We start from the raw sequence: 19,660 nt of genomic DNA, 5'->3' as shown, positions 1-19,660 counted from the left end.
GCTCAGGCAAAAGCAAAGGCAAGTGGGGTGACACCAGCACAGGGGGGACATGAGGAAAGTGTGAAGGGCTTCCAGGAAAAAGATGAAGGAGGAAATAGCAAGGATTTGGGGTTGAATCTAACAAATGGATGGCCATTGGAACAAAGAGCCACTAAGAGGATCCCACTGGCTGCCACCAGTGGACTGGACTGTGAGGTGGCAAAGGTGTAAGTGAGAGAATGGAGGTGGCTGCCGAAGGGGCACAGGCAAGAGCAGCTGGTGGCTGACCAGGGCCTTGCCACAGGTAGTGCCTTGACCAGACCAGAAGGTACTTAGAAGGTAGAGCTACAGGATCCACCGAGAAAAAGAGCTCTGGCTGACTCCAAGGATCAAGTTGGTATTTACTGAAATAGGCAAAACGAGGGGTGGAGCAGGTTTGGGTAGGGGATGGTGGGGCAGAGAGATGTAAATCCTATTTTGGAAATACTAAGCTCAGGATGCCCATCAGGCCTCCCGGCCACTACTCCACCATCTAAGAAATGGAGTAGCGCCAGGTGCAGTGGCAGACACAGATAAATTATCTCTTTGCTATATGGCTTGTGCTTAGAACTTTCATTAACCATCCCTAAGTCATCCCTATATTTTTATTAACTACAGATTTATCTCATATCCATGCCTTTTTTAAACCTTTATTTATTTATTTTTTATGTGGTGCTGAGGATAGAACCCAGGGCCTCACACGTGCCAGGCGAGTGCTCTACCACTGAGCCACAACTCCAGCCCCATATCTGTGCTTCAATCCTCCTGATAAATGGTGTTAGATAGGGAATTAGTTTTATTTTTCTATTTAAAGTCAGTCAGTTATAGAAAGGCGTGGTGGCACACTCCTCCACTCAGGAGACAGGAGGATGGCGAGTTCAAAACCAGCCTCATCAATGGCGAAGCTAAGCAACTCAGTGAGACCCTGTCGCTAAATAAAATACAAAATAGGGCTGGGGATGTGGCTCAGTGGATGAGTGCCCCTAAACTCAATCCCCAGTGCAAAAAAAAAAAAAAAAGTAAATAAACTTAAATTCCTATGAAAAGATGAGCCAGCTTATTAGTAGTCAGAAAAATGATAACTAAAAGTCATTTTATATGTATTTTGAACTTACAAAATTTAAAAAGTAGAATAATGCTGAGTGACGGGATGTGGGTGTGACTACAGAGACCCTCTTGCATTGTCGATGAGAGTGTAAGTAGCTATGCTGATTTAGAAAGCCATTTAGCACTTAGTCATCTTAAATGCATGCACATATTATGACCTGGAGGTTCTGGTACTGGATGTGTGTGCAACAGAAATTCTGACATAGGTCCTTAAGAGGACATGGATAAGTATGTCCATTAGTGAAGGAGTGGACAGATAAAACATGGTAGATGCATTCGGACTTTAGAGCAATTAAGCAGTAGATTTGATATGCACTGGTCCAATGGATGGATCTTAAAAATTGTAGTGCTGAATAATGTGTTTTAAGGGTCTTTTCGAAGACAAAAGTCTTATGGGTATCTGTATATATTTATACATGATTAGGTAAGGAAAGAGAATTGATTCATTTAAGGGGACAGGTAGAGAAGGCAGAGGAGGAAGACATGAATGGACCACATACATATGCGTACATTTTTTTCTGAATGGTGAGATACCGAGCTATTGTAAAGTTATTTTTCATAGTTCTTCAATAAACCCATATCACCTTTTTTAATCAGAAAAAAATAAACTCACATAAAATAATCAGATTCAGAAACTTCTGAAGTACAATGACTACCTTAATTTTCTTCTATGATTATTGGCTATTTGGTTTTCTACTTCTATTTTTTCCTAGAAAGTAATTTATTTCACCAGGTGCATTCCTGTAAACCCAACTATTTGGGAAGCCAAAGCAGGAAAAGCCCAAATTCAAGGCCAGAGAGACCCTGTTTCAAAGTAAAATAAAAATAACTGAGGATGCAGCTCAGTGATAGACACTTGGTTAGCATATGTGAGGCCCTGGGTTCAATTCCCAATGCTGGAAAAAAGTAATTTATTGCATATAGATTTTCAAAGAGGTCAAGTTGTATGCAGTATTTGAATCACCATCACCATCACATCAACACTAATCTATACTTCTTTCTATTTCTTAATGTTTCTTAATTGAATTTTCCCCTGAAGGAATTTTTTAAAACTCCCCTCCAACCCCCCACTCCCTGCATTGTATAACCCACTTTGGTGCCAGCAACCTATGGGCAGAAACCAGGCAATGGTTTGGGGCCATGGTTTATTCTGACATGGGACTCTGTGAAATAACCCTGAGTTATTCAAGGGAGACAGACTTGCCATCAATTCATTTTCATGAATAACTTTACAATAACATGCATTTTCTATAACTTTTTAAAAAACAATCAAGTTAAATCCCAGTACCCTAAAGTATACAGGCTCCAGAAATTATTGAAAAATAATAGCTTCAATATTAAAAGTTTTACCTTTATACTGTAATAAGATTTATACTTCAGCAGCCCCAATGGTGCATGCCTATAATCCCAGTGGCTGGGGAGGCTGAGACAGGACAATCAGGGGTTCGAAGCCAGCCTCAGTAACAGTGAGATGTTCAGCAACTCAGTGAGACCCTGTCTCAAGATAAAATACAAAAATAGGGTTTGGGATGTGGCTCAGAGGTTGAGTGTCCCTGAGTTAAATCCCAGTACCCATCCCCCTGCCCCCCAAAAGATTCATACTTTATCTGGGCACAGTGATGCATGCCTCTAATCCCAGTTATTCAGGAGGCTGAGTCAGGAGAATTACAAACTTGAGGCCAACCTCAGAAATTTATCAAGGCTCTAAGCAACTTAGTGAGACCCTGCCTCACAATAAAAAATAAAAGGGGCTGGAGGTGTGGCTCAGTGATAAAGCACTCCTGGGTTCAATCCCCATACAAAAAAATTCATATTTTCCCCCTTGTGTCTAAAAATTCTGGCTGAGTTATTCAAGGGATTGATGTGAGGATTAAATGGGTTAATACAAGTCAGTGCATTTAAAAAGTGCCTAACACATAGTAAATGCTCAATTTACTGCTATAACAATAAAAAATTGCTAAAATCTTTTTAGCAATTAAAATCTTTTTGCTAACATCTGTCAGCCATAATACCCAGTACAGGCCTAAGCATACAATATGACATTTAGTAGATTCTCAGTGACTGATTGTTGTCTCGAACATTTGGAATTTCCTTCCACACGTGAACTATCATAACTTATTTTATGTTCTAGACATTGAGGCTTTAAAAAAAATCAGCAGTAGATTCAACTTAATCAATTCAACTTTATTTTGATTAATTTTATTAATATCTGCAGATATCTTAACGTTCAGGCCTTTTGGGGTTTTAATCAATGCATTTTAAGGCAATACATTTTCCTCAGAGTATCGCTTTGACTACATCCCATTCAGAGTGACCCTGTTCATAATTTAAGGCCATAATGTGTATAAAGCGCTTATGACAGCTAGCGTTCATGTCAGGTTGCTCGCTTTAACTTTATCCTGAACTCGCCAACAAGCATTTATTTGGCACTCATAGGACACGGATCAGTATGATTAGAAAACCTTTTAGCCTCGCTCCTTTCCTTTGGTCCCTGTCACTCCACCTTACTCTCTAGGGGGCGGAGCCTGGCCGTCACGCCCCCTCGCTTCACTCCCGCCTTGTTCCCTTGACACCACGTCGGCACTAACAACACGTGCCGTAATCGTCTGTCTCCTTCCGCTACCTGGTAGCAAATCCGGGACTTCGATGGGGAAAATAGTTCCTTAGCAACAGAGTTCTTCTCACGAGGGGCGGAACCGGGGCGGGGCTTACGAGTGAAAGGAACCGGAAGTTGCTTTCTCCGTGGCGGGACTGGGCCTTGAGCTCCCTGAGGGCGGGCTCAAGGGCGGAGGGATCCATTCCAAGCTGAGGGCGGCCCTCCGCCTCCATTTAAGGCTGGGAAAGAGGCGGCGGGCGGCAGTTGCTGTGGTTTCTGGCTCCAGGTGGCCTTCTGGGAGCTGACACTAGCAGATCTAGTGTCCCGCGTCCGAATTGGGCCATCGGTGGCTGCAGGTCCGGAGATCGAAATTCAGCGTCCCTGTCTTGTCCTGGGCCGGCCCCTGCTTTGCTTTCGCCACTTACTCACATCTCCCCGACCTAGGCCGGCTCCGGGTCGGCTGCGGAGCAGGCCGCCGGCGAAATGTTCAAAAACACGTTCCAGAGCGGCTTCCTCTCCATCCTCTACAGCATCGGCAGCAAACCTCTGCAGATCTGGGACAAGAAGGTCAGGAGCGAGGGGTAGCGGCAGCACGGGGTGCAGAGGCTGCACCTCATCGTCCCGGGACTGGAGCGGGCAGTAGTTGTGTCGAGTTGGGGCCTGGACGGAGCAGGAGGCCGCGGTTGTACCCTGTCTCCAACTTGGCGTGGAGCGCGGGAGGGGGTGCATGTGGGCGAGCGTGCTTACGACGTGGTCATGCAGTGGGGTTGATGGTGCCCCTGTCACAGCATGGAATGCATCAAGTTATATGAGGAAGCTTTGGGACGACACAGATGAGAAGGACTTAATGTTCACGGACTCCCCAGATGTTTACTGATGCCCTAGTTTGTGCCAGGCACTTCTGTCACTAGACAGAGAACCTTTGTTCTGGACACCCTTATAAAGGAACCCCACGGGACAGGCCAGCGATTCGGGTTTCATTCCATTGCTCCTTTCCTCTCTGATCCCAAACAAACCGGTACTTGGCCACCTTTCGCACTCCTCCACATTCACTGTAGCTTGGGGTCCTATGGAAAGCTGGAGCAAAGCGGATGACCATCAAAGTCTTGCCTGGATGAATAAAGTCAGCCAAGTGCAAGCTTCATTGCTTTCATTCAGGTATCCACTGCATGACATTTTCACTAATCCCAGGAGATGATGACCCTGTCCACTTTTTGGAGATACTAAGATCTAGCTGTGAGTCAGCCTGCATTTGGTGTTTCATTTCTCACAATTCCCAGGCAGTCAGCTGAACCAGTTTTTTTTAATTTTTTTTTTTTAGTTGTTGACCTTTATTTATTTATTTATATGTGGTGCTGAGAATTGAACCCAGTGTCTCACACATGCCAAGCAAGTGCGCTACTGTTAAGCCACAGCCACAGCCTTGTACCAATTTTTGAATATAAATTAAGGTAGGCATTCTATTGGAGAAGCCAAGGGCTTTAGGAAATATCCTTAAATTGCCCTCTCCAGGATGCGTGGAGAGATATGCTGAATGGTGTTTTTATGTAGGTGCAAGTGGGGTGGTATAAATAAGCAGAGTTAATTGGTAAGGAAGTCAGGGATTTTGTGTTTCATCTCATAACATCTTCCCTTATCAGCTGAGAGCTTTGGTTCAAATAGAGGTTGGGTTAGAACAGGACAACCTTCTGCCTATCATCTCTAAGCAATTCTGTGTTCTGAGATCTGCTTTAAGGGATGCTTGTTCATAGCATCATTTGCATAATGTAGCTGAAAGTTCTGAATATAATGAGGTTGGGCCTTTGTATATATGAACAAATCTACCAACATTTCTCTTTCAGATGATTCTATCCACAAGCCAGAGCTAATTCCAAGAGTGTTATGTAGGAAAGCTGTCCTTTAACTTTTCTTCTGTTACTGAGGTTTTCAGTTCTATGGTTTTGTTTACGATGGAATAAAGCACCATAAATTCTATTGCACCTCCACAAAGAGAACCTGGAGTATTACCTGGAGGCTTTGTAAGGGAGATGGCTTCATAGTATTGTCACTTGGCTCAGTTATGGGCCATTAGAAGACTTGGAAAGGGCCAGGTGCTGTGCTTTGATTGCATGACTCAAGAGGCTGAAGCAGAGGATCACAAGTTCAAGCCAGCCTCAGCAACCTAGGGAGACCCTGTCTCATAGTAAAAAATACCTGGGGATGTGGCTAAGTGGTAAAGCATCTCTGGGTTCAGTCCCCAGTACCAAAAATAAATAAATAAGACATAGAGCAGCCTTGTGCCAGATGAACGTGGAAACCAAATGATAACAATTGTGTCAGTGTAAGGCAATTGGAATAGAGAATGGGACTTGACCTAGGAGGATAGGTTTTCAGAGCAGGTCCATTTGCTGACTGGAAGAATTGAAGTTTTGTTAGGTGAAACTTTTATCAGTTTAATGTTCTAACCTTTACAGACTTGATTTCTGTAGTGTGTGTTTTATTTTCAAATGAAACTTTTTGACTAGTCAACATGTTTACACACAGAACATAAAAGCAAAGTAACCATGGTGCACTGTGTCCCTTAACAACGCCACTAGAGGTCGGATGGTACCCTAATGACATAAACACATGTGAAAACATTAGATTCATTGGCAAGGTTACATGGAGTAAATTAAACAGACATTCTGACAAAACCTTTAGAAGAATACTCATTTTAGGCAAAATCCTCACAAAAGCAAAAGTTAATTATGTATTGATTGAATTATTTGGACTAAATTCAAAAGTGTTTAAGGGAGAGTGTTTTTTGTTTTTTTGTTTTTTCCTCCCTGGGGCAAGGGCAGAAGAGGGAGAAAAGGGGAACGTGTGGGGTCATATCCACAGGCTTTATTGTATTGGTGCTTTTTTCCTGCTATATTATAAAGTTCTCAAAGTGTTGGGAATCCATTCTAGTCAGGGAAACACTGGGAATTGATATACTTATCAAAGATTTATTGAGCAACATCTAAGTGACATTGTGTATACTTGAGAAAATACAGAATTAAAGAAAACATTTTCCCTGCTCCTAGGGAATAAGGCAAAGGTGTAAGAAGGGCAAAGTTTTTTGTTTTTTGTTTTTTTTAAATATTTATTTATTTATTTTTTAGTTCTCGGCGGACACAACATCTTTGTTTTGTATGTGGTGCTGAGGATCGAACCCGGGCCGCACGCATGCCAGGCGAGCGTGCTACCGCTTGAGCCACATCCCCAGCCCAAGAAGGGCAAAGTTTGATAGGGGCAAATAGTGCTGTCCACATTAGACTCTGACCTTGGCTAGTAGGTACATATTGACTGCCGGGCCTATTTTTAGTTATTATTTTTGTTTCACAAATATTTACTCTTTTCTTTTTTGATCTTATAAAAAGTGGGCTTCTTTTTAGCTTCTAGTAAGAATTAATTTGAAAAATTAGACCTGGCCCCTATTTAGATTCTGTATGTCTTTATAAAGATGAGAAGCGAATGCCATCCTCACAGTACTGGCGACTTTGTGAACTTTGCTTTTGTTAGTATATCTTGCTCATAAATGTAACAGCTGGGATTTAACCAAGACTTTGAAACTCAGCCCCTCCCCCTCCTGTCCCATCTCACCTTTCCTATCTTAAACATTATTGTCATGGACAAGTTAAATCTCATACGTACTTCTGTAGCTCAGTATAACACATATGGCAGTTTCCTGTCTATTGTGTATTTCCCACTGGACTGCAAGTTCCTTCAAAGGAAGAAACCCCAGTGCTAGGGTACAGCCATACACCTTGGATTACATCCTAGCTGTACTATATGGCTGTAGAGATTAAATGAAGATGTGTAAAATGCTTAGCAATAGTTACAGCATATGGTTAGTACTTAAGTTATGGCTTACTTAAGAATTTAAAAGGGCAGGGAGCTAAGTAGTTTGCTTAAGACTAAAATAATAAAAAATTTATAACAGTCCAGCATTCAGATGCCTAGGAATTGGAGCACAGCAAAACCAGACATGTGAAATTAGAATAATTTAGACATTGCATTATGGCTTTCCTGGTCTAAAACCCTTAATGCGACTGTAAGGCCGCACAGCCCATGGTCTGGCGCCTGCTTCACTAGTTCTTCAGGCTCACCTTTCCTGTTCTCCCTCTTGGCAGTATCCTTCTACAGAATGAAGAAAGTCCTGCTGCCTTCCACCTGAAGCTTTTGCAGTTGCTAGTTCCTGCTCATCCCCCTACCTGTTCATTAGTCCTCAGGCCATAGTTCAAAGGCAGGCTCTCAGAGGCCTTGACCCTGCGGGCTAAGTTAGTTTAGCTCATCTACTCATGGGATTTTCTTCTCATCATTCTTGAAATTAGCTTGAGATCTGGCTACACTGAGTTTTCTGATAGCTGCCATTGTAAGTTTTCAAACCAAGAGCTGAGAAGAAATTCGTTTTGTTGTTATTGTTTGTTTCCTTAACTTCTAGAACCAACAGAGCTTATATTTATTAAAAGGAATGTTATGTTTAATGTAAATATTACTTCTGGCTTTTAAGGCGAGTACCTGGAAGTTGTGTTCTCACTCACGCCTGTGTAAGACATTATACAATTTTCAGTCTTCACTGGTAATATCCTCAATGTCCCTGACATGAGATTAAGTCATGATTGCTGCTCTGTCTTCCTTTCTGTCAGCTGCTGTTGTTTCTCCCTATTCCAAAACTATTAGAATCCATTTTTTGTTGATGTTGTTACTGGGTAGTGTTAGATTCCTATTCGTAGTTCCTAATTTTAAATGAACACAGTCCTTCAGAAAAAAGTTCCTGTACCCTAAGTTTTAGCAAGCCTTGTTAGTGCATGTTAAATTGATGCAATTTCCAGTAGCAGGATTGCATGCATTTGGATATGAAGGTGGTACAGTGACCTTTGCTTTCCCAGGTCAGTCAGTTTGGGTTCTTCATTATTCTGAGTAATACCTTTTACTGTGATTGGATGAGTGCACAGGTTTTGGTTACCCTTGCCCTTTCAAGGCACATGATTGCCCTTACATTAACTAAGGAGTTATTTGAATGTGCCTGGAACTGTAAAGCACAGCAGAAGAGGGGATCGTCCTGGGAGCCTGAAGGCCCCGCTGTGGTGTGCAGTCAGAGCTGTGCCGGGTTCTCCCTCCAGAGGGCTCCCTCTGCCTGTTTTCTGACTTGGAGCCGGCCCCTAACCCAGGGCAGACACTTCATTGCAGAAAGGACAGCTCTAATGGCTTAATGTAAACTGGAACATGTGTCATTAAGACGAGGATGCCAGATGGCTGAGGGTTCAGCTGCCTGCCACGATGAGTGGGTGGAGCCAGAAAAATGAAAGTGGGGGCAGGGAAGGGAATGGATAGGGCTTCTGTGTTATTTTTAAAACACTCTGTAGATGGAGAGCACTGGCCAGCTTCCTCCCTCTCCCGTAGTATTTTTCCCCCTCAGCTTGACCTCCTCCCTGGGGCTTAGACTGAGAGAGAAAAATCACTGTTCTCTATTTAGTTGCTGCAGCAACCATGGAAAGCCTGGGAGTGACTGTAAGATGGGCTTGAAGGTTTGTTCGCCTTGGTGCCTGGAGGCTGAGAGGCAGCCTGGGTTCTGAGGCTCTAGAGAGTCCCTGGGCGAGGGGCAGGAGGGAGGCGTTCATGAAATAAAAATAAGCTTATCTGTAATTGTGTGTGTGACTGTGTTTTGTTGAGGAATAAAACACTTGGAGGCCACACCTTGATAATGAGAAAGTGTCATGAATGAAAACGAATTGACAAGTCAAAAGTAATTGCTGTTTATGATGAGAGAGGGAGGTCAAAATAAAACCCTCTTCCTCCGTGAGTAGAGCTGAGCAGAGCTGAGCAGCTTGTTTGCCTTCACCTAAAGCCAGGCCTGCCCAGTGACCTCCGAACTGGAAGGAGCTAGGGAAGGAAGTCGCTGCTTTCTGAGGACATGCAGCTCATTGTGCGAGTGTATAAGCAGCAGGTCTGAGGAGGGGGGGCTACCAGATTGCCAGGGTAGTTGGAGGCCTCGCCTCAGATTGTGCCCTCAGTCATTCCCCCGCTCCTGGCTTTAGAGCCTAGAGAAGAGGCTCCGGGAACCGCCTAGTGCTCCTATCCCTGATTCATCACCTCCAGCCCACTCTTCTTCCAGGGAATTTGCACTGGGAGCCCTTTCAGCTTTAAAAAGGACAAAAATCATAATTCTTGACAGATCAACTCAGGTTGCTTGCAGATCCTGAGAAGCTGGTGATGTGGGAATACTTGTTGTTTTCTTCTTTGGGAGCGAATTTTCTCCTTGGGCAAAGCACTGTTTAATTTGTCGCATCAGCAGCCAGTTAAAACTCTAGAGACTACCTGGAAGGCTGAGGCAGGAGGATCACAAGTTTGAGGCTGGCCTGGGCCACTTAGCGGGGCCCCTGTCTCAAATTTTAACAAATACAGTGACAAGGGAGTGTAACTCAGCAGTATAGAGCTTGCATAGCATGTGCGAGGCCCTGGATTTAAACCCCAGTGTCAGAACAAAAACAAAAACTCTTGCCAGGCACCATGGCATATGCCTGTAATCCCAGTGGCTCTGAGGCTGAAACAGGAGGATCTCGAGTTCAAAGCCAGCCTCAACAAAAGTGAGGTGCTAAGCAACTCAGTGCTGGGGGTGTGGCTCAGTGTTAGTGCTCCTGATTCAATCCCCCTACCCACCCTCCAAAAACAAACAAATAAACTCTAGAGAGCCTAATGCACAGTCCTTCAACAAAGCTGTCTTTATCTCTGGGTTGTCTTATTTTTTCAGGATGTATTAATTCATTCTCTGAGAGTTAATTTGGTGAGTGTGGTCATTTTAGTGCTGCAAGAAACCTCTTTAGGAGGCTATTGAAAGTCCAACTTGGGTCTGGGGTGGGCAGAAGCGGAGGAATACTGCATTCTATTCTGGCTTTGCCTGTTGGCTTCTGCGTGCAGTGTAAGGCTTTTCTTTTTTGGTCTGTGAAGACCTGAATAGGTCAGGTTTTCTGGAGTATCCAGTGAAGTCATCTGCTTCAAACTTGGAGATGGGGAAAAGGCAGATTCCCTAACATTTCCTACCTGCGAGATCTGGATGGTCTTTCTGTCTTTCCGCAGCTGAGGGAGGCCTCTTGTTGACTCTGCCTTGGGGATTTTAGGTTTGAGGCCACACTTTTAAACAATGTTGGATAAATAGCAACTTGTTGCCTTCTAGCATTGATAGCTTTCAGTATCTATTTACTTCTTAAGCCTTTAATTTAACCATCTATTTGGTCTTTACAGTATGTACCTTTTTCAGAAAGAGTGTTTATATTATTGAGAATAATTTATTGGAATGTTATAAAATTGGTGTTTGCATTTTACTGGGATACTGCCAGCTTTTATCAGTGGGGCCGCATCAAATCATTTGGAAATAAGCTTTTGATTAATTCCTCCTTCACCAACAGTCTGCCCAACTTTCCACAGAAAACACAGGAGTAATATTGCCACTCTGGTGGGAGCATCTGCTTGGGGAACGAGGTGGGCAGTGTGGGCATGTTCTGCAGACTCGAGCCTTTGTGCTCTTAATCTTCTTGGAAAGAGGCCCAGAATTCAAAGCAGGAGGGCACTGAATGTCACCAGCTTTGTTTGAAAAGCATTTCAATGTGACGTTTGTGTCTTGAGAACCCAAGAAATGCTACATTGGCAGAGATTGGGACCATGGAGCTCAGCATTCCATCTCTGATAATGCTCCAAAGGGTGTTTGGTGGGAAGGCATTCTTCGTGCTAGCAGCTCGTGGGCTTGGTAAAACTCCCCAGGACCGCCAGCTTCGTCTGATAGTCACACTGGGTATGTTATCCAGGAATGTCTAAAACTCTCCTTGAACCTATTCACATGTGCCAACTCTTGGGGTGACAAATTCCAGAAGTCAGCACATATTTGAATGCTTAGTTTATGCCTAGCGCAGTACTGGGCACCGTGGAAGACAGACAATGCTTGATGCTTGGTCCCTGCTCTTGCCTGAGCTTTATTCTTTTTTAATATTTACTTTTAGTTGTAGATGGACACGATACCTTTATTTTATGTATTTATTTTTTAATGTGGTGCTAAGGATTGAACCCAGTGCCTCACACATGCTAGGCAAGCGCTCTGCCACTGAGCCACAACCCCAGCCCTGAGCTTTATTGGTATCAGGTGTCACCCATGGAACAGCAAGCACACCGTGAGTGGATCAAAACCAGTAACAGAGCTCATAGAAACCGGTGTCTAAAACAGAATGCCATGTTGTTAATTATCTATGTAGAAAATGCAACTGTCAGATTCAGCGCTGTGTTCTCTCCCCGTATACAAATTAGTGGAAGAAAATTGTAATCAGAAGGCTGATTAGTGAATAAGGGGAGCTTTAGTCAGTGTGATTGAGGCATTGAATATGACAGCCCACCACAGCCATTTTCACCGAAAAAGACCTGGCAGAAAAGAAGATCACATTTCTTTCTGATGTATCCTGTTCTAAATCTGGTTGATCTTTTCCATGTGTTAGAACATTCAGCCCTGCTCTGTTCTGTGTGTATTAGGTGCTTAAATATTTAATATTTGAAGATGATTGTTCACTCCCAAGTATTGCGAGAGAATAATCCATATCATGTGCACAAACAGTACAGCAAATATCTGATGAAATGCTAGATTGGTAGTCTAGAAAACATAAGCCAGGAAAACAGAGGTCGCCGTGGGCTGACAGTGCAGCATGTTCAGCATCTGTGTGTGACCCAGATAGGACTTGAATTCATATTATAAGTATAAAAATGAAGGAAAAACAGATAAGGAAGTGGCAGCAAGCCCAGGGCGGTCATACTCTCACTCTTTAGTTGCCATCTTCCTTCCTAGGTGATGCTCAACATTTCATGGACCTTTTTTACCAAAGAAGTATAAGGGGCCGTGAAAGGTCCAGTAAATCCTGAGTCTCCCACTTAGGACCTGTCATTTACAGTTCCTGGGTGCCAGTGTTCATGTTTGTAAAATGAATATCGTACCACCTACCTTCTGATTTTTGTCATTGCTGTGAGGGTTAAGAAAATATCTATGTGAACATTCCTAGTACAGAACAGACACTTGGTAAAGGGTAGCTGTTTCTAAACTGAGTTTGTTTCTTATCCTGACATACAGATTGCCAAGCTACCTGGGCTGCTTGTGGTCGTTGACGGGACCCTGTATAGGGGCAGTAGCATGGCTTCCTTGATATAGGAAGGCTTGACATACTGTCTCACAAACTTTTGTATTATGCCCCTTGGGCAACTGCGGTTTTCCTTATATGGTTTCTTAAAATCTTTAAAAGTTGTTGCCAAATATTTCTGTACCTAACTAATCTAATTTTCTTCCTTGAAGGTACGGAATGGCCACATCAAAAGAATCACTGATAATGACATCCAGTCCTTGGTGCTAGAGATTGAAGGGACAAATGTCAGGTAGGTGGCCCGCTGTGTTCTCCCAGAGGCGTGTTATAGCAAGGAAGCAGCGCACCATCGAGGTTACTGGCACTGACTGCAGAGCCAGCCTGCCTAGTGCGACTCCAGGCTGCCACTCAGAGCTTACCCTGGGGAGTTGCTTAACCTCCCAGGCCGTAGTTTCCTCATTTGTAAAATGGGAATGATGACTGTACATGTTCCTCACAGGGTTACTGTGAGGATTAAATAAGTGAATATGTATAAAGCACTCAGAACCATGCTTAGCACATAGTAAGCACAAAGTAAGTCTTAGGTACATTACTCGTATTAACCAGGTTGTGGGAGGAGTTGTACTGGCTGTCCAGTGGGTGGCCAACGTGGCCAGTGCCACAGTGGTCTTAATTGTGATGTTCTGTCATTTCGTAGTTCTCTTGGACCAGAATTGAAGTCTTACTCACTGGTGGGACTTCCTGCGTTCCACTGGTCTGGCTTGGCTTTTCAGACGTTTTATTGTTGCTGTGTAGTCTTGTGTTAAGCTTTTGTTTCTGAGTCCGGCAGTTTTTAAAGCTTCGGCTAGCTGAAGGGTCAAGGGATTCCTTGGATGCTTTACCTGAATCTTTTAGATCTACTTTCCAGTTTTTCCTCAAGGACCGTGTGTCGTTGTGCACAGCACAAAGCGGTTTATTGGTATTTCCTTTCTACAGTACCACATATATCACATGTCCTGCAGACCCTAAGAAGACACTGGGGATTAAACTTCCTTTCCTTGTCATGATTATCAAAAACCTGAAGAAATATTTTACCTTTGAAGTACAGGTGAGTTGTGCACATGAATGTGTCCACTGATGGCTGTACCAAAGACAGATCCTTTCAACTTTAGGAAAAACTGACCCTGCAAAGTATCATTATCCCTTTTTATGTATTCTCCTGCCTCTACTAAGCACAATGCAACCTTTGTTATTATGACATAAATTTGGTGATAGTAATCAATTTAATTAATTCCAGTTTGTTAAAGAAACAGTAAACTACTAGAAGCTCTAATCAACAGCTACAGAAATTTTAAAACTTAAAGATTAGCATAGTGTCCTTTGGGGAGTAATTATTTAATACCGAGTTCTTCTCTGTTTTACTATTTTTGATTTTTCAAAGGGAAGAAAGTTTATTAACTCACTCTATAGTTTGAGAGCATGCCGAGTGTGTCTCATGTCACAAGAAGCTGCTGTTGTCTTGGCAACAAACAGCATAAACTTGGTACTTCCTGGCCATCGGTGGTCTGTTGTGTGACCTGTGTCTAGTCTGTTTATTTTCTTCTGGATTTTACCCTTGGGAAACTGGGCCATAGGAGCTCAGGTCCTTGTCTTCACAGGATTGTTTGATCCTGCCAATTGACACCATCCTTCTCTGCGTTTCATAGGTACTAGATGACAAGAATGTGCGTCGGCGGTTTCGGGCAAGTAACTACCAGAGTACTACCCGTGTCAAACCCTTCATCTGCACCATGCCCATGCGGCTGGATGATGGCTGGAACCAGATTCAGTTCAACTTATCTGACTTCACCCGGCGAGCGTATGGCACGAATTACATCGAGACCTTAAGAGTACAGGTAGAGTATCTCTCACAGATGGAACTGCCAGCCAGAGGTGTGGGACATGTGCTGTATCCCCATGGTTTGGCCCATGGGGCAGAAGAGTGGGGGTTTCTGGATAAAATTTCCAAGTCACTGTCCAAGGGCTTTGGTCTCAAAAAGGTTCTGGAAATACTCAGAAGTCCACTATTACAACGGCAAGTTCCGAAAACAAAATACCTGTGTTGCTCAAATCTACCCCTCAGCCAAGCTGAGGGGATGCCAAAGAATGAAGTTTTGATAGTGCCATGAGAGGGCCTCTAGGAGAATCCGGAAAAGAGGAACGTGTGTTTCACCTGCCCACTTGGGTCTTGCCCCACAGATCCACGCAAACTGTCGCATCCGACGGGTTTACTTCTCAGACAGGCTCTACTCAGAAGATGAGCTGCCAGCAGAGTTCAAACTGTACCTCCCAGTTCAGAACAAGGCCAAGGTAAGGCACCTTACAGACAGTCAGCTGGGACGGAAGCCCGGCCTGCAGAGAGCTCTGGTCGGTTCAGCTGTGGGGCCTGCCTCCGGGAAGCTTTGGGGAGCCCGTGGAATGCAAGCTCTTAGATCTCCTTCTGACATCAGCACTGAGTGAGTGGGTTCTGTTACTGCAGTCTCCACCTCCACCAATGACCCGCCCCTCTTGAGAGGTGTCCTGCTGCTTCCTGCTTGTGGCCTTCTTTGAAGAATATCCTCCACCTGAACCTCTTTATCAGCCCTAAATCCCCAGCAGTCAATTGGCTCTCCCTAATGCAGTGGTGGGTGCTTAGGTGCCTGCTTGCTGCAGATGTGGGTGCCTCTCCACAGCCAGTGTCCACTCAGGTGTCACTAAAGGTAGACTGGTGGCATTGATCGTCTGTTTTCTAATAACTTGAACTGATGCTTTTTTTCTACTTTTTTTCCCTTCAGCAATAACTGGAATGCAACTCAAGGGATAGACCCTGGACACGATTCTTGGTTTTAAAAGGAAACTATCTGGAGGACAATTGCGGAACCATTTATATTAATTTACTGGGCTATGGTTAGCTTGTTGTGGACACCAGTGACCATGCATTAACTCCATCATTGATTGCACTGTAAGTCCACTGGGGGATCAGCAGCGCTGAGTGACACACGACTGCTGGCGCTTCTCCTGCTGTCTGCCCCAGTGTGTGGGGAGATACTTTTACCATGAACTTACAGAATTAAAGATGTCCTAATGGCAATTTCAGACCAATATTTCTTCCTACATTTTATTCTCTGTTTTATATATTATCTAAACATATGTATATGTGGTGTAATAGTCATAATCTGGAAATGAATAAAATGTTATATTCTTGGTTTGTAAATTTCCTCCTTGTTTGCCTTTTTTTAAATGGCGATGTTCCTTTCTTTTGTGATGAAAATGGAGCCATTTCAGGCCAGGAGTACTTAGAACAAGAGTGCACTGAGTTGGGACAACTCTCAAGATAAGTGAAAAAAAACAGTAGAATCATCTTATGAGGATTTGGGTCCTCAACTGAGTCCAAGACAAAATGACGTAGTCCACATTGCTCTTAAATACTCAGGGGGGCAGGGGTGGTCGTGGCTCAGTGGCAGAGCACTTACCTAGCATGTGTGAGGCACTTGGTTCGCTTCTCAGCACCACGTATCAATAAATAAAGGTTCATTGACAACTAAAAAAAGAAATATTAAAAAAAAATACAATGGACAGCATCATCTCAGAGGCCTACATGTTTCTTGAAATGATCTAGTATTCTTCCCATTGGAATGGATCACCATTTCCCAATTTTCAGATGAAAACTTGCCTTGAGTGTAGGGACTCATGTCCATTTGAACATTAAAATCACATAAGGGAACTGAAACCTGATGCCACTTTTTCCATTAGTGCCTGTTCTGGGGCATATGGCTCTTCAATGGAGCAACCCTGATTCTATAATTTGGGTTTTTTCCAATTCTTTTTTTTTTTTTTTAATTTATTTAGTAGTAAATGAACACACAGTATCTTTTTTTATTTTTGTGGTGCTGAGGATTGAACCCAGTGCTTAGGCACAAATAGTTAAATTCATAAGAGTTACGCACTTTTATATAATGTAATTCTGTGGAATGTGATGTTCTTGGAAAAAAGCAATTTGGAGACACCACAGAGTGTGTAGATGAGCCTAGATGATCCTGAAGGACATGGGAGAGGCACAGTGATAACCTCTTAGCTGGAGGGATTCTGTATTTTCACTCATATTTTTTATATTAAACATTTATGGAAAAATTAATATCTACATAATAAAAATTTCAAAGTCAAAAAAGAGCAAAAGTCCATTCCAGATACTAGGCGCCCCCAGTCACTCCCTCGAGACTTGGTTTCATTCCATAGGGATTGAGACAGGAATTTGTGGGCACCAGCCAATGGCTTTGGCTGAAGGTTAAAAACACTAAGTTCTGAGATTTGCCATTACTGTTGCTGCCTTCCTGAGAAGCTGGATGGGAAGAGTCAAGTTCTCCACATCCTTCCCCCTCCTTTACCCCGCAGTGTGCTCTGGGTAATCGGGATGGAATCTCCAGGGAGGCAGGACCACCAGGGTGGGAGGGAGGAGTTCCATTGTTCCCTCATTGGGCAACACTGAGTACTGGTTTGTACAGTTGTCAAGGGCTTAAGTTAAGATCGCGCTCCACTATCTTGTGCCATCAAGCCGACTGGAGCCCCCTTTCCACAGATGTTGCCCCTGTCCTTCGGGAGTCCCTGGTAGTTCAGCTCCGCAGAGCACCTGTCAGCCCAGGCGATGGCTGGCTTCTTTAAAGGCCACCCCCAGCCAAATCTGAATGTTGTCTACTTCGTCCTTAAACTTATGTCAGCCTCCCCACTGTTGGACTATGTGCCTGTGTCCCTTGCTTTCTGAAGTTACAGTAGGAATCCCTCTCAATGGGTGGGGGGTGCAGTGGCCCGTGACTTCAACAGCTTCCTGTCTCTGGCCGCTAGCTAATGAAATCTTCCCTGCAATCTGTGGTCTGCTGTAGGATGAAAGATGCTTTTGTGGGGATGAGAAAATCCCAGTTAGCTTTTCATCTCCTCTTGGTGCCAGGACATCAGTGAAGTGCTCCTGGAAGTCCAGAGAAACAGTGAGGCTCTCTCCTGCTCACAGAGCCCCTTTCACCCCGAGGCACTTGTCAGACCCACAGGAGTGACCTCACCGCCCTCTGTGGGGTGGCGGCTGCAGCTGCTATCTTCCCAGATGCTTCACATATCCATCCTGGAGGAAGTGAGGGGGCGCCGAGGGTGACGGCATGTATTATCTAAGCTGGAGCCAGGCCAGTGCCAAGAGTGGCATCCGCTGCTACACGGCCTTCAGCTTTCCAGCTCACCAGGGAGATGACAAGCTGAGGAGGAGGCGGGGAAGGACAGGCTACAGGGCTGAAGGCCCCATCGTGGAGCTTGGGCCAGGATGATCTTGGCTCTTGGTAACTGGAGCAGGCAGAATCGCATTTCCAGCTCGAAAGCCATGATGGAGTGGCTTTCTAAGTGGGAGTTTAGTTCCCGGCATGAACTCTTAAGGCAAAACTTGGAGCCGCTCCCAACAGGGCTCCCCCGCAAAGAGAAGATCCCCATGGCCCTTATTTACCAATGGCCCCGTGTCCGGGCCTCTGTGGCTAGCCTAAAGCCTGGCCAGGACCAGCCCTCTCCTGCATTTCCAAGGGATGCAGATGCACCAGAGGACAACCCCCAAACTGGTCCCCAGCCCCTCAGTGGCTTCAGCCCAAAGCTCTAAGTGCAGGAAATTCACTGAAATAGAACTTGGAGCTCTCGTGGTCTGCGTCCCTGTCCCCCTCAAGCCACTGGCAGGGACACTTCTGAAGCACAGAGAAAGATGTGTTAGCCATAAGTGACAGTGAAGAACGTGAACCCAAGTCACCTGAGAGGAGGCATAGGCCATCCCTGGCCTCCCTTGTGTCGGCATCCTCTGCCCCTAGGACTGGAGTTGGCTCTGCCTTGACAGTAGGGGCTGGCCTGATCACGTGATCGGAGTCTCATTAGCTGAACTCCAGGGCCTGAGACTGAGGGTAAGAAGCTCAGGAACAGGGCTGGGGTAGTGGCTCAGTAGTAGAGGGATCTCCTAGCATGTGTGAGGCACTGGGTTTGATCCTCAGAACCACATTAAAAAATAAATAAAGTTATTGTGTCAATCTACAACTAAAAATATTTTTTAAAAAGCAGCTCAGGACCAAAGGTTTGTATTTCACTAATGGATCATAAAATATATGCTCACGGTAAATTCAGCCTATAGAAAGAATATGAAATAGCTCAGTCCCCATTCCTGAAGGAGAGGATGTGGGATTACTAATGCAGCTGGCTCTGGCCCTGCACCTAGCATGAGCAGCCTGTTCAGATTCCTGATCATTATCATTCAGGGTCTCCAGGGAATCCAGAAAGGCCTGGTGCTGGGCCCATCCCTGACAGCAGAGCGTTAGGACACTACTTTCCAGGTGGTGGCATGCCTTCAAACCCACTCCACATGGCACCGTCATGTTACAGAAAGCTCTGTCCTTGTCCCTGATCCAATCCAATAATGAGGACACGATTTTGAGAAAAAGGAAAAAGAAGTTTTATTGCTTTGTTAGCAAAGGAGAAACACAGGGTACTGCTGCCCCAGAGTCTCTGATTCTACCCATCAAGGAAAACAGAAGGCTTTTAAAGAAGCTATTCAAAGGCTGCTCTCCAGGTGCACCCTGAAGGGGTGTTGAAATTCATTTGTAAGTTTGGTAGATGGTCACTTCCCAGTTCTTCCCTTGATATCTCCTTCCTGTGGAGAACAAATAACTCAAGGTTAATCTTGTTCTCTGTCCCCAGGTTAGGGATGGGGAGAGGGAGAAGAGAAAAACATGTCCTTTTAAAATAAACAGCAAGGGCTGTTTTCAAAAGGTGAAGTGGACCACTGTTACACTTGGACCCCTCTGCAAGGTGAAGTGTGGGG

The 19,660-nt window shown here is 44.4% G+C and overlaps 1 protein-coding gene across 1 annotated transcript; it reads left to right on the top strand.

Moving 5' to 3' along the window:
* Positions 1 to 3,976: 3,976 nt before the first annotated feature.
* Cfap20 (cilia and flagella associated protein 20) lies at positions 3,977 to 16,045 on the top strand. Its single transcript, XM_026395690.2, has 6 exons — positions 3,977 to 4,288; positions 13,047 to 13,126; positions 13,810 to 13,921; positions 14,520 to 14,708; positions 15,052 to 15,162; positions 15,627 to 16,045. The coding sequence occupies exons 1-6, from the start codon at positions 4,205 to 4,207 to the stop codon at positions 15,630 to 15,632; spliced, it is 582 nt and encodes a 193-aa protein (XP_026251475.1). The 5' UTR covers positions 3,977 to 4,204; the 3' UTR covers positions 15,633 to 16,045.
* Positions 16,046 to 19,660: the final 3,615 nt, after the last annotated feature.

The sequence above is a fragment of the Urocitellus parryii genome, chromosome 15 (genome assembly GCF_045843805.1).
Source record: "Urocitellus parryii isolate mUroPar1 chromosome 15, mUroPar1.hap1, whole genome shotgun sequence".
Classification (NCBI taxonomy): Eukaryota; Metazoa; Chordata; class Mammalia; order Rodentia; family Sciuridae; genus Urocitellus; species Urocitellus parryii.
This window is presented reverse-complemented; position numbering and strand designations above follow the sequence as displayed.